The sequence below is a fragment of the Mycteria americana genome, chromosome 5 (assembly GCF_035582795.1).
Source record: "Mycteria americana isolate JAX WOST 10 ecotype Jacksonville Zoo and Gardens chromosome 5, USCA_MyAme_1.0, whole genome shotgun sequence".
NCBI lineage: Eukaryota > Metazoa > Chordata > Aves > Ciconiiformes > Ciconiidae > Mycteria > Mycteria americana.
Window position 1 is genome coordinate 32008009 of NC_134369.1, and position 12843 is coordinate 32020851.

Sequence of the window (12843 nt, forward strand, 5' to 3'; positions counted from 1 at the left end):
GAGTTTTGTCCCGATGTATACGACATAAGTATTCTTTCTTCTGTGATGCTAGGGGTTCATTAGGTTTGAGAATTTTATCCAAAATTGTCCTTGAATTTGGGAACCCATTTTTATTTGGAACTGTAGTGTAAGTAAGGAACAGGAAACATAAGTGCTAGCTTCACTTTATCTAATTTCAGTGATTTCACATGCTCCTTTGGACTCTGTGGTTCTATGTGAGAGTCTGAGTAGCATCTAAAATCCGTGTTATAAAGATATAAGGGAGTTGTTTGAAGTTCTCCTGGGCAGTAAGGAAATTAGGAATTCCCATTCTGAATTGCAGTGGTTTTTTGCAAAGGACAGTTGGAAGTCCCATGGAATGAAACGCCTCTCCAGAGGTGGTGAATTAGCATTCTTTTCACAAAATTTCCCTTTTCCACTTTTTTCAGGTTAATGATAAAAGGTATCCTCAGGCCAAACTGCTTTTGGGACAGATGGGGGCATTACATCCCGCCAATCGGCTAGCAGCTTATATCACAGGCAGGCTGCGACCCACAGTACTTGATATCTCAACCCTCAGTACTGTGATCTCCAAGGTAGCATCCAATGCTAAAGCAGCTGCTTCTGGGACACCATCAGTCCAGGTGCCCACAACATCAACTCCCAAAACTACATCTTCCACCAGCACTACTTCAACCCCCACTGTGACGACTCTGAAAACCCATGTCCCAGCACAGAGACAGATAGGTAGGTTGGAACTTATTACTGTGTTTTAAATTGCGTGAAGCTGAAGTAAAAAGTGAGTGTACAGCATTGCTGTTGATTTCTGTGCAACAGTGCATGCTGCCTTTGGCTGCATTGCCTACCTAAACTGCCTCTGCCATAAATAACCTCTTTAAAGCAGAAAGTTTTATTTTGACTTCAGAATAAAATTACAGATGTTGACTATTAGTTATTTTATTAATGCTACTAGAGCATATTTTCAAGAGGCAAGGAAGAGTGGATGGAGACACGCTGAATGTTAAGCTTGGATTTTTGTTTTGAGAGTTTCCTTACTATGATTTCTAATTGCTTTTCATCAAACATCGATTTAACTTAAAATGAGTAAAGGATCACTCTAATCTGTGGTTCTTCGCTGTTAGTTTTTCTGATGATGTTGCGCTTATAATTGGAATTCTTGTGAACCACCAAAGATGCGTGAAGCAGCAGTGAAAGACAAGATGGTCCAAATCTGGATTAGCGAAACAACAGGTGTGCAGCCAATAACCACACCAGCCTGTAATCTCATTGGATTTCACAAGCTAAACAGGGTTGGACTTAGTCAGCACTTTGAGTAAAAAGAAAAAAAACCAAGAGTATCGCAAGAAGCATGTGGTACTTGTGTCTCAGTTGGTACTGAAATGGTTACCCCAGCATGGCAAGAGAGGAAGTTGCCTTTAACTATTATATTTTGCATGAGTTTAAAAAAAAAAAAAAATAAAAATCTAGTGCCCATCCACATATTCCCACACGTTAAAGATCTGAAGAAGCTTTGCAAGAGAAAAGGATGTTAACCTGTGTCCTGGCATAATTTCTGATTGATTGTTTTATTTCTTTCTGCCTAAATTTTCATTGCTATGTAAATGGGTGTGTTGTTTTCTTGTCCTGTAATAAAACTTCTTGTTTTGTGTGTTTATGTAATATTAAAGAGCTGGCTGCATTTCATTGATGGGTGAAGTGGTTGTTGCATATATGACTTAAGTGTTCTGGCATATTCTGGTGTAAAAATGCTATATGCATAAATAACTACAATATTTAAGTTGGGCTTGCTCCATAATCTCAATGCTGTTGTACTCATCTGTAGGCATCTGGAGTGATATAGATGCAGTATTCTGATCCCTTGGAGAGCAAGGGATGAGGGAGTGGATTTTCCTAATAGTGATTACTTCCCATTGGTTAAATTTGTCCCATCCAGTGACATAAATGTCACTGCAATGAGAAGGGGACATGGCACACTATCTCCCTCCCACCCCCTTCCTCCATGCCTGTGTAAGATGCAGATACAGTAGGAGGGGGATGAAAACCAAGAAGCAGTGAAAAGAGGAAGATCGCACAAGCTGTTACAGGAAGAATTTGAGGTTTAGAAAATAGTTTGAGCCCATTATTTCACTTAGGTGGTTTTTTTTCCTGTACTGTAATTCGAATTGTCTGTTCATAGTTTCATGATAAAGAACAACCCTTCAAGACCTGATTCTTTTGCGTGGCCAGGAAGAAATGCAACAAAAAGCTATAGAAGCGGAATAAAGCAGATGTATTTCTAATATGTAAGGCATGTTCAGGACTGCCATAAAGGTTTCAATTTAATTACAAGGTACAAAGAAAATGGAGGCTCAAATTCATGCTGAAATTACAATTATAGCACCTCATGAAAGGCAAATAGGAAATCTATTAAAATTTTGACCTGCAAGTTTTTATTTGCAGCTGCCCGACCCTCACCTGGTGGTGTGTTCACACAGTTTGTGATGAACAAAGCTGGAACTCTACAGCAGAAAATTCCTGGAGCGAGCACACGCCAGCCTCTGTCAGGGCCACAGAAGTTCAGTATCAAGCCTACGCCGATAATGGTTGTTGCTCCTGTGGTTCCCTCAAGGCCATCTCCAGCTCAATGCACAGTCTCTGCTGGGGTCACTACAGCCACCACCACTTCTCCAGTTACTGTGGAAAGTACCAGTGTGGCAGCATCTACCGTGACCACTCCTAGCCAAACAAGAGCTAATGAACCTGTCTGCTCTCCTCCTGCAATTACAGTCACAGCTACTCCTGCAACACCTGGAATCAACACCTGTACTACTCCCTCATCCTCCACTCCTACTGCCACTGTGAACATACCAAAAGCAACGGGGATTGTTGCACCAGTAGCAACCACGTCATTCCCTAAAACTGTAGTAACAACACCAACTGTTACTTGTCCTGTTGTCACCACATCCACTTCTACAGTTGTACTAACAACAACTGCAACAGCTACATCTGTGGTGACTACACCAACTTCCTCTGCTGGCTCTGTTCCAATTATACTATCAGGAGTTAATTCAAGTCCTTCACTGAATCCAAAAAGAGGTAAGGCTTAGGTGCTTTGGGCTATTACTGCAAACGCTTCTTTTTTTATTCTGCCTCCTTCGTAGCTGGAATACAGTCTGCAACTGTAGAACCCAATTTAAATGTAGATTCACTTGCCTCACCCTTCTTTCTGAAATAGCATAAGAAATGTAATCTCTTAAGTTGCTTGTTTTATTCCAGCCTGAGCTGGTAGAGGAGGAAAAAAATGTAGTTATCTGGTCAGTGACTGCTATGAAATGAGCTGGAAGTCTCACATAATTTCTTGGCCCGTAGAAATGTATAGCACAATTATTGTTATGACTGTTAGAATTTCACGGCTGGCATAGAGTCCAAGAAGTAGGTATGGAATTACTCTCTCATTGTTAACATGGAAGTCTTCTGAATCATGGTTGAGAAATGTTGATGGAACTGCATCAGAAAGACTGTTCTGGCCTGGTTGGTTCTATGTGTGTTCTGTGACTAAAAAGAGAAAAAATGCTTTTAAACAAATGTAAAGAGATCCAGTTGTTTCCAGAATATTTGTGCTTGTTTTCATTAAGGATAATGCCTGATTTGTAGGCTGTTCTCTTAAGCTGATTTTTATATAACTTCAAAAATGTTTCAGAAGATGCTACTCCACAAGCTATAAGTAAGACTCCCCAGAAGATGTCTCCTGGAACAGAGAAACGCATAGGACCTCGATTGTTGCTGATTCCAGTACATCAGACATCTCCTGCTTTGCGACCGCTAAACAACACGCAGCTTGCTCAGAGGCAGAGGATGATCCTTCAGCCTCTCAGGAGCCCTGGTGGTGTGAACCTGTTCAGACATCCTAATGGGCAGATAATTCAGCTTGTCCCTCTGCATCAGTTTCGAGCTGCAGGTGCCCAGCCCAGTGTGCAGCCAGTGATGTTCCGCAATCCAGGTACAAAGTCCAGTGTTTCTTTCTCGACTGACCAGTGTGTTACCCAGAAATTAACAATGTAATAAATGTTTCTGTGATACTCCTTTCCCCTGCTGGAAGTAATTGAACAGAGTCTAATTTGGTTCTGCGTGAGTAGTTGAAGAACATAGTCTAATTATTCAGATGTTATGCAACTTAAATAGCATGTGTCTAAAATACAAAAAGTGCAGTTAATAGCTAAGTTACCAAAATTTGGGAGTTCTATGCAGCAAGTAAAAGGGTCTGTGTGTGTGTGGCAATGGAGCCATGTCCATTGTAGTGTCAGAACTTAAATTCTATTGATCTGGCGATTCAAAAATAATTCTTGCTGGAGATTCTCTTCAAAAGAATGAGCTGTTACCTGTGTCTCATTGGATGTGCTACTCTGTTTTTGTTTGGTTTTCAGGTTTGTTTGTGCTTTTACAGCAAATACTCAGATCAAATGTTATACTATAGTACAAAATTGCTGGGTTTTTTCCTCCTTAGAGAGTGAGAAGAAAAATAAGTTTGATTTTCAGCTGTTTCTCTAGTGCATAGTTGAAGACAGGGTTGGAAGAGTTAGAAGTTGCAGGTATCTGACAGAAAATAGGTAGGATGCTTGTTGAGCATACTGTTGTACATATTTGTAAATAAAATGTGTTTATAAACAAAATATACCTTAAATCCATGTTCACTTTCCAGCAGGATATTTCTTCTGTTTTCCCTTTATAAAGAAGCATCTTGAGGAGAGGGAGGCAGAGAAAGCACACAAAAAAAAGAGAGGGGTGAGAGCAAGCATGGTAGATGACAAAACTGTGGGGAGAAGAGAAAATAATCCGGTGCCTTAGTTGAGGTTTGAGCATGAGGTGTAGTAAAGAATCAGTCAAAAAGTTCATTGAATTCCTTTCTGGTTTGGGGCTTTTACTGTACAAGAGAACTAGTTGCCAGTGGTGGTATGTATTTTTCCTCCTTGTTTTATGGAGTTCTGAAAAGCTGCAGAAGAGTTCATTAAGGTGAAAAAGATTGTGGTGTAATCGTGTAATCTTGTCATAGTTTTTCTCTGTGGAAGTCTCTTTCTGAGGAAGACCCAAGATTTTTAAATTAAATTTTTTTTTTTGAGAAAATCCCTATTTTCCTGTTTTCCAATAAATGGGAAAGCAAAATGTAGAGGACTTTAACTAAATGCAATGCCTTTTTTGATTAAAATTCTTAATGCTAGAACTTATCATTAAATCTGTTAGTTTTAGAGTAGCCACCTTATGTATTTTATTGGGGTGTTCCATATAAAAATTCAACAGTTCATATACCTTTATGCAGTACCAGCTCTTTCACTGAGAACTTGTGGTCAAATACCTGATTACATTGTGATCCTTGAGAATGCTGGCTACTGATAGTACAGCATCAAGAAAGAATGTATTTTTTCTTAAAAGAAAAAAATTGCTTTGAGGACGTATTGGTTGATGTTTTGTTTTCCTCACAGGATCTGTTGTAGGAATCCGGTGGCCTGCACCTTCTAAGCCTCCTGAGTCACCTGTCTCTCCCACGTCCTCTGTGTCTTCCACTTCTCCAGCCACAAATTCAGCTGTACAAACTGCAGTACCCAAGTCATCCCCTTCATCTAACCTAGCCACTCAAGCATCTTCTCTTCTTCCTTCAGTAACAAGTTTTGTGTCACAGGCAGGCACTCTGACTCTGAGGATCTCTCCTGCTGCTAGCAGTGTGACAAATCAAACAGCCTCGGAGTCTAAAATAACCTGCAGCTCAGGTGGTCTGCCAGCTGCCACTGCTAATCTCATACCTTTACAATCTGGTAGTTTTGCTTTACTTCAGCTCCCAGGGCAGAAGACTGTGCCAAACTCCATTCTTCACCATTTTGCGTCTCTTCAGATGAAGAAGGATTACAGGAAAATATGCAAGAAAGAGGACTCGGGTGCTGCTCAGCAGAAGGAGAATGGGAAGGCTTCACAGTCAGATGACATTGAAGTTATAGAGTCCGAGGTCACAGTGTCAGATAGGAAACAAGAAGAAAATGAGTTGTCAGTTAACCAGTCAAATAATGTTGAAGAGTCAGCTTCTGGCACAATCGCACCTGATAGAAATTCCACTACATTAGAGATGGTGGAGAAGGACTCAAAGGTGCTAGAGAGTTCTTGTGATGATAGCTGCTCTTCTCAGCATGATGTTTCCGCAGATGTCATATCATCTGACCATTCGTACATCAGTGAGAAGCCAAATGATGAGGAAGAAAAAGGGGCCTCTGAGGAGAAAGAGGATTCTGTCTGTTCTGAAACTGTCATGGAGGCTGTTTCAACTAACTCTGAAACTGTTTGTGGGTCATCAGATCAGTCTCTAGTTGCTCCTCTGGATAATGCATGTCCACAGAGTCTCAAGAATCAGGAGACTGCACAGTTGAAGAACCATGGGAAGGAACAAATACATGGTGAACAGGAAGAGAAACCAGTAAAAGAGCAAGGAGGAGATACACAGACACAGATGAAGGAGGACAACAAGGCACGTTCTGGGCAGTCACAGAGTCAACAAGAGCAAGATACACAGCTGGAGAACAAGAAGGAACAGAGAGGGACTGAACTGTCTCAGAACAAACAAGAATGCCAGGGTGATGCTGAGCAGCCAGATAGGGGAAGGAAGGAGTACAAGGGCTCTACAGAAGCAGAAAGCATAAGAGAGAGAAAAGGAAGTAAGTCTGAAATCAGTTCTGCAAAAGAGCAGGATAATGCTTCAGGAGAAGAGCATACAGTCAATACCGAGGAAGGCAAAGCAAACAGAGCTAGGCAGAAAGGCAGTAACAACGAAGAACAAGATGCTTTTGATTCTCGGGAAGAAATAAAACCAGGTCATGATATTGTAACACATGTCAACAGTTCTTGGAGCAAAATATCTAGCATTGTACCCGCTTTAGAAAATAAAAGTGAGGCAGATAACAAAGCTGATACATCTGAGAAAAGTGACTTCTTGACGCCAGAACAGAGGGCACAGGAAGCCAGGCATCACAAAAAGGGTTACATGCCCACTATTGACATAACTGCTGATGATATGGAAGAGGAAGAAGAGGAAGATGATGATGAGGATGAAGAGGATGAAAAAACTGATGATTCTGCTGATGAGATGCTGGATGGTGCTTCTGACTTCCCAAGTGAAGAGGAAGTAGATGTTGAAAAAGTGGTAAGCATTTAACTATTTATGAAGGTGTTTTGGGATTTTTTTTTTGTTGTGGGGTTTTGGGTTTTGGTGGTTTTTGTTTTGTTTTGGTTTGTTTTTTTTTTTTTTTTAAATTGACCAGCAAACATGTCACAACCGATGGATTTGAAAGACACAGTGTGATATTTGTGTTCTGGACTTCAGTTTCTTTAGAAAGTCTAGATTGGGCTTCCCGGTGGAAATGTCTGTTATTTCTTCTTAGTTGCATGCTTTTTTATAGGTAGCATTGTAGTGGTCTTTTAGAAATTGTCCATTTTTCAGATAATGGGAGTTATATTGAGCAAGCTGTAATAGAACCATTGCATGTTGTCTTCCTCCAGTACTTACTCAAGCAACTTGGTTCCTTGTAATATGACTTATGATCCTAAAATGTAGTAGCCAATCTCGTATTTCTGTTATTTTAAGCTGTTTCCTTCTGCTTAATTTTTGTAGCCCTTAGTTAACATTTATTTCTGGAAGGAATGTTTGAATCTCTCCTTTAATTCCTCTTGAAATTTAGTAATACACTTAAGTAGTGTGTGAAAGCTGTCATTCCATATTTGATAGAAAACAAATTGCTCCAGAAGTCACAGAATAAGGGTAAAACATTGTGGTTAGTCTAGTTAGGATATGTTTAGATTTTAATGCTCATAGAATTTCCATCAAATTTCACCCAAAAATTAAAACAATCCCCCATGTAACTCCTTGATGTACTTTTCATATATCAGTATGTGACTTATGAAACAGTGCATTGTTACTTAAAACTTATGAAATTGTGGTTTTGTGAGTCAGTCAAATGGACATAAGAAATAAGGTAGCCATTTCTTGGGAGGAGATGAAAGTGGTAGGAGAAGGGTTAAACTGGAGAAGAATGGAAGAACAAACTAACAATAGGAGAGATTGTTAGTGTCTTCGGGAATTTGAAAGTATATAGTTCTTTCAGCCTTTTTGTGTTAATGTAGTCCTCTTGGAGTTGAAAACCAAATTAGACTCTCTTTTTTTCTTCTAACTATATCCAGAGTAACTCAATTAAGTCAGCAACTCTGGCTTTTAGAGAATCTATTTAACTTCCAGAAAAATTGACTAGTCAGTTCATATTCCAGCGCACTATTCTCAGGCAAGATGATAGCATCTCAGCTGCATGAAGGTGAGGAAACTGAAAGCAGATGTAATATTTGGACGTTCTTTCAAGCTGAAAACTGAGCTGTTGCTGTCTTGAGTTGGATGGTGACAGTTTGATAACTCCTGTATCCTTCAATAACTTCAGCAGAGTTATCATCAAGTTTTGAGAACCATGGTTAATTCGTGCCTGATGCCCGATAAACTTACCAGACAAGGTAGTCTTAGGAATCTGTTGGTAAGCCTACAAATGTCTGCCTAACGTCTAGGTCACAGAGTAGCCTGTTATCAGGGTTGATGTTTTAAAGATGTATTTTCTTTTGTCCTGCAAAAGGATGACAAAATGAAAAAATAATTATCAGAGATTATAAGAAATGTTTGTTTTGGAAGAAACTTACTATGCAGGTTTTGACTAATACGCTTTGGCAAGCCATATAAGGGTATGTCTTCACCATAAGCTCACACAAACATGAGTAAACTAGCTTTGGTTCTAGAGCGGTAAAGCTGAGGAATGAGATCTCCGAGGACTGTAAAAACCTGTCTGGAATTTGGGTGGGTTCTTGGTTTTGTTAGTCTGTGCTGCCTGCAAGTTAAGTTAGCATGTCAATGCCTAATGGAGAATTCAGTTTTAAATCTAAACATGTAAGTGTCTGTTATTTTTCACTGGGATGTACTCTTTTATCAGCGTAGTGCACACAAGACAGGCTGCACTGGTATTGTTTGTCAGACTGGATGAAGACAGATCATATAAACAGACTACTAGAGGATGTTTATCTGTTTCATTAAACTAGTGGAAACATAGAAGCAAAGTCTACACGTGTGTCCGCTAATAATTTCATTTAGTGGAAATGCTAATGACAGCTCTTTCACTACTAGTTTGGAATATGGACTGGTTTTAGGTACTCAGGAAATAGCCATTAAAACCCCCAGAAAACTCCAGTGAGAGTCAGGATGATTGCTGCTTACCTGTAGTAGCTATTACTGTTTCTTTTTTAGTACATTCCCCACACTGGTTCTCATTGCAGTAATGACTTAATTGTTCTTAATTTGGCATACTGATGCTCCTCAGATGACCTCACCTTGTGCTAACTTTGTGTACTTGACTTAAGAGACTCTTGTAGACTCTGCCTCTACTCAACAAAAAGAGAGAAACTTCCTGACATGGTGTCTTTGTCCTTTTGCATTTCCTACCCTGGATTGCATCAAGAGAAGCTTAGGAGGGTTGATCATCTTGGGTTTGGTGACGTGAATAAAACCTGCGAATATCTGTATAGGCATACTAATCAATATCAGGACCTGTTGTCTGAACAAATTCAAGTGTGATGGTCTGGGACATGATGTTGAAATCTTGATCTCCAGGGCATGATTGCACACAAAGTTCCTGTTGAGAATGACTGCTTGGCCTGGGCTAAGTCACAGACTGTGTCTGTGAATTGTTCACATGAGTGCTTGTTGGCTTAAGCCAAAACCATGCCGGGGGTTGTTCTAGTATTTTAATGCTACAGATAGAGTCCCATGGTCCCATTTAACTTACTAGGTTAAACAGTTTCTGTGTCTGGCAAGTTATTGTATTTTAAATGTTGTTAAAATGTGTTTTTCAATCGTTCTTTTTCTGAGCTGAACATTAAGATGATAAGGAACCATTATGAATTATTATAACATTGTAAGTTTAATAAAAAGTGCAAGTGACATATTTTGTGGACTATTTAAGTTCTAACAATCTCTTGCATGTTCTAAGCTTTTGGTACAGACCATGTGTGAAATCTGCAGACAGAGTAGCATAGAAGGCAGATCCAGAGATGAGGCATTTGCTTGGGTAATGTCTAATGACATCCATTGTCATCTACCCTCCTTTCTCAGCCCTGTCACTGAGGACCCTCTGCCATCAGGGAATTTGCTCTTCAGGAACCAGCAACAGGGGTGTAGGCTGCCAGGAACAGGCAGATGAAAGTAAGAGGAGACTGCTTAGAAACAGGTGTTGAAATGCAGAGAGGGAAAAGTGCTGACATTCCTGTAGCAACTTTTGAACTTCTGTTGTAGTGCAGGATTGCTCCTCTTGTGTCTCCATTCCTTAAGGTATTTTACTCTTCCAAGCTCAAAGGCATTTAGAAGTTTTGTAATTACAGGACCTGTGGAAAGACTGATGCTAGAAAGGTAGGGCTTCCACAAGCATTTTAAAAGTTTTGCACCCCAACAAGAAGTCATGCTAGCCTATGATTAGGGTTCAGCCTATGATGGGTTGGCAGTACTTGCATAGGAATAGCTGTTCTTATGGCAGAACTTCAGTGGACTTCTGTTGATCTTCATGATTGTGATATTTTTCCTGTTGTTAGGAAGCCACAGATAGAGAGGAAGGATTTACCATCCTGAAGCATTTTTCCCTTTGTTGTTAGATGTAAGAATGAAAAAAGTAATATTTTTTGCTTTATGTATGTCCACATTCAGGATTTGTAAACTTAAAGATGTGAAGTTCTTGGTGGGCAGTGGAGAGTTTTTACTTCTATTTTTTTTCCCTGTCTTTCATGAAAAAGATGCCACGTCTCGGGTTTTGAATACCATTTTTCTAGTATGATAGCATGTAGAAAGTTCCACCATGAGAACAGCTATAGCTGGATAATTACTATCAACCCTTTGGTTAGCCCAATGTAACTTGTCAGCACTCAAAAGCTTTACCATGATAGTGTTTCTACAGTAAGCTATAATTTCCTGGGTTTTTTTCCCTCGCTCTCTGGATTGTGGCATCTTTTGAACTACCCTGCATGTCCCCCTTCCCTGCAGTGTAATGATGTCCAAATGTAGTTTAGACACGGTAGTCCTGCCCACTGAAGAAAAACAGTATGCATCTCTTGCATGTAGAATCACAGCAACAATGCTGTATAAAATGGAAAAGCTAGAGAAAATATCAGGAGGCTTCCAGCATCAAGGAGGCTTTATGGATGACCCAGGAGAGCAGGCAAGAATGAGAAGTGCTCTATGTATAATTAAATACAACTATGTTGTCATAAAATGTGACCTGTTAAAATGACGTAACCCTGTACCTCTCGCACATGTAATATTTTCAACATAATGGCATGTATCTATGCAGTAGTTCTGTAATTTAAATAGTATCTTTGAATAATTTTTGCTCAGCCAGTTTTTTTTCCCTCTGGCTTTATGATGCTTTTCCTTCTCTCATCAGGCCCTGGGGAGGATTAAAAAAAGGCTGTGGAAGCAGCTGTGCTACATGTTTAGATCACCTGTTGTAGCTCACCAGAAGGTCTGTGTCTGGGGAGATGGTGTAATTTTGGTATCTTCCAACTTCTTTTCTTTTGCTTTCCCTTCCCTCCACTCTTACCAGTTAGTAGACTTTAATTTCAGATTCAAGCTTATGTTCTTCTCCTCAGCTGAGGAATTCTTGAAATTTCAGCACTCTGTGTCCTCTAGTACATCCTCTAGTTCACTCTGTGAACCCTGGCATAGCAATTAAGGACTTCTGGAGAATTTGGAAATCTTCAGTTGTGTTTTTGATTTTCCTGCCTTTGTGTGACCTTGTGCAAATGGGTCAGTCTTTGCTTTTCAATGGAAAGCTACAGAATTGACTTAAAGGCAACTTGGATGCATCTATTGTCTTAGGAACAAAATTACTTGATTAAAAAAAAAAGTGCATCCAAAAAGTTGCTCCTGTTCATTAAAACTGGATCTTGACAAAGTCTGTAACAAATAAAGCAAGTGTGAGGAGGAGTTGTTGAAAAATTGCTCGCTGTTTGCATAAGTGATATTCTTCAAGTGAAATTTTATATAGTAGAACTTAAAAGATTTCTTAAGTTTCTGTAAGCATATGGAGACACTCAGCAGACATGAAACAAAGCTGCATGCTGTTCCCAGGCAGTGTTTGAAAGTTGTTGAAATACCTATGCTGAAATGCAATGTAGTCTTAACTTGGTCACAATTTCAGTAGCTCCTGCATATGTGTTCTGGATCTAGACTGCAAGCAGTATTTGGTTGGACTTCACCAAGGTCCCAGGGACGTGGTGCCTCCTGACTTTCATTCTCCTGCTGTCTTGGGGAGCAGTGGTGACATGTAGCTCCTGATCAGCCTGGCAAGTTCAAAGTGATGCACTGCTTACTTGGTAAAGACAGTTCATTTTCTCTGTGCTCTACCTGGTCCCGCTGCTAACGAGTCTTGCTTTGTGGGAGAATATTTACAAGATGGAACAAATAAGGATTTTATGGGCTTTCATGCACAGAGAGAAACAGCACTTCCTTAAGTTCCTGCCAGTGCCAGTACCATACTTTCAAAGTCAGATGAGAATTTGTTTTACCTCCATGCTGCTCTTTATACTCATAACAAGAACTGTCATGGCGTAATACAGATTCATAGCTGCTCTGAAGGAAAGCTGCAAGAAACCCCAGAAGGTAGTAGTAGTAGCATAACTTATTTATCTCCTCCTTTCCAAATACAGAACTCACCAGAGATCAGAGCTGCTTTCCTGGGCAGAGAAGAATGGTGTCTTTACAGTCAGCATGTGTTAACAATACCTTTGAAAGAAAGAGTGAGATTGTTCTCTAAG

General features: G+C 39.9%; 1 protein-coding gene across 15 annotated transcripts in view; it reads left to right on the plus strand.

The window, feature by feature from the left end:
• MGA (MAX dimerization protein MGA) overlaps positions 1-12843 on the plus strand; it is a 66024-nt gene that overhangs the window by 36418 nt on the left and 16763 nt on the right. For 12 of the 15 annotated variants that reach the window (XR_012775912.1, XM_075502763.1, XM_075502762.1 and 9 more), the window contains exons 14-17: positions 429-726; positions 2440-3075; positions 3680-3979; positions 5457-7159. Coding sequence is in view for 14 of the 15 variants with exons in the window: in XM_075502763.1 (XP_075358878.1) it covers positions 429-726; positions 2440-3075; positions 3680-3979; positions 5457-7159 (2937 nt within the window). In the remaining variant the exon portion in view is untranslated. The remainder of the gene's footprint in view (positions 1-428; positions 727-2439; positions 3076-3679; positions 3980-5456; positions 7160-12843) is intronic. The other 3 variants (XM_075502757.1, XM_075502770.1, XM_075502764.1) reach the window with 2 other exon arrangements.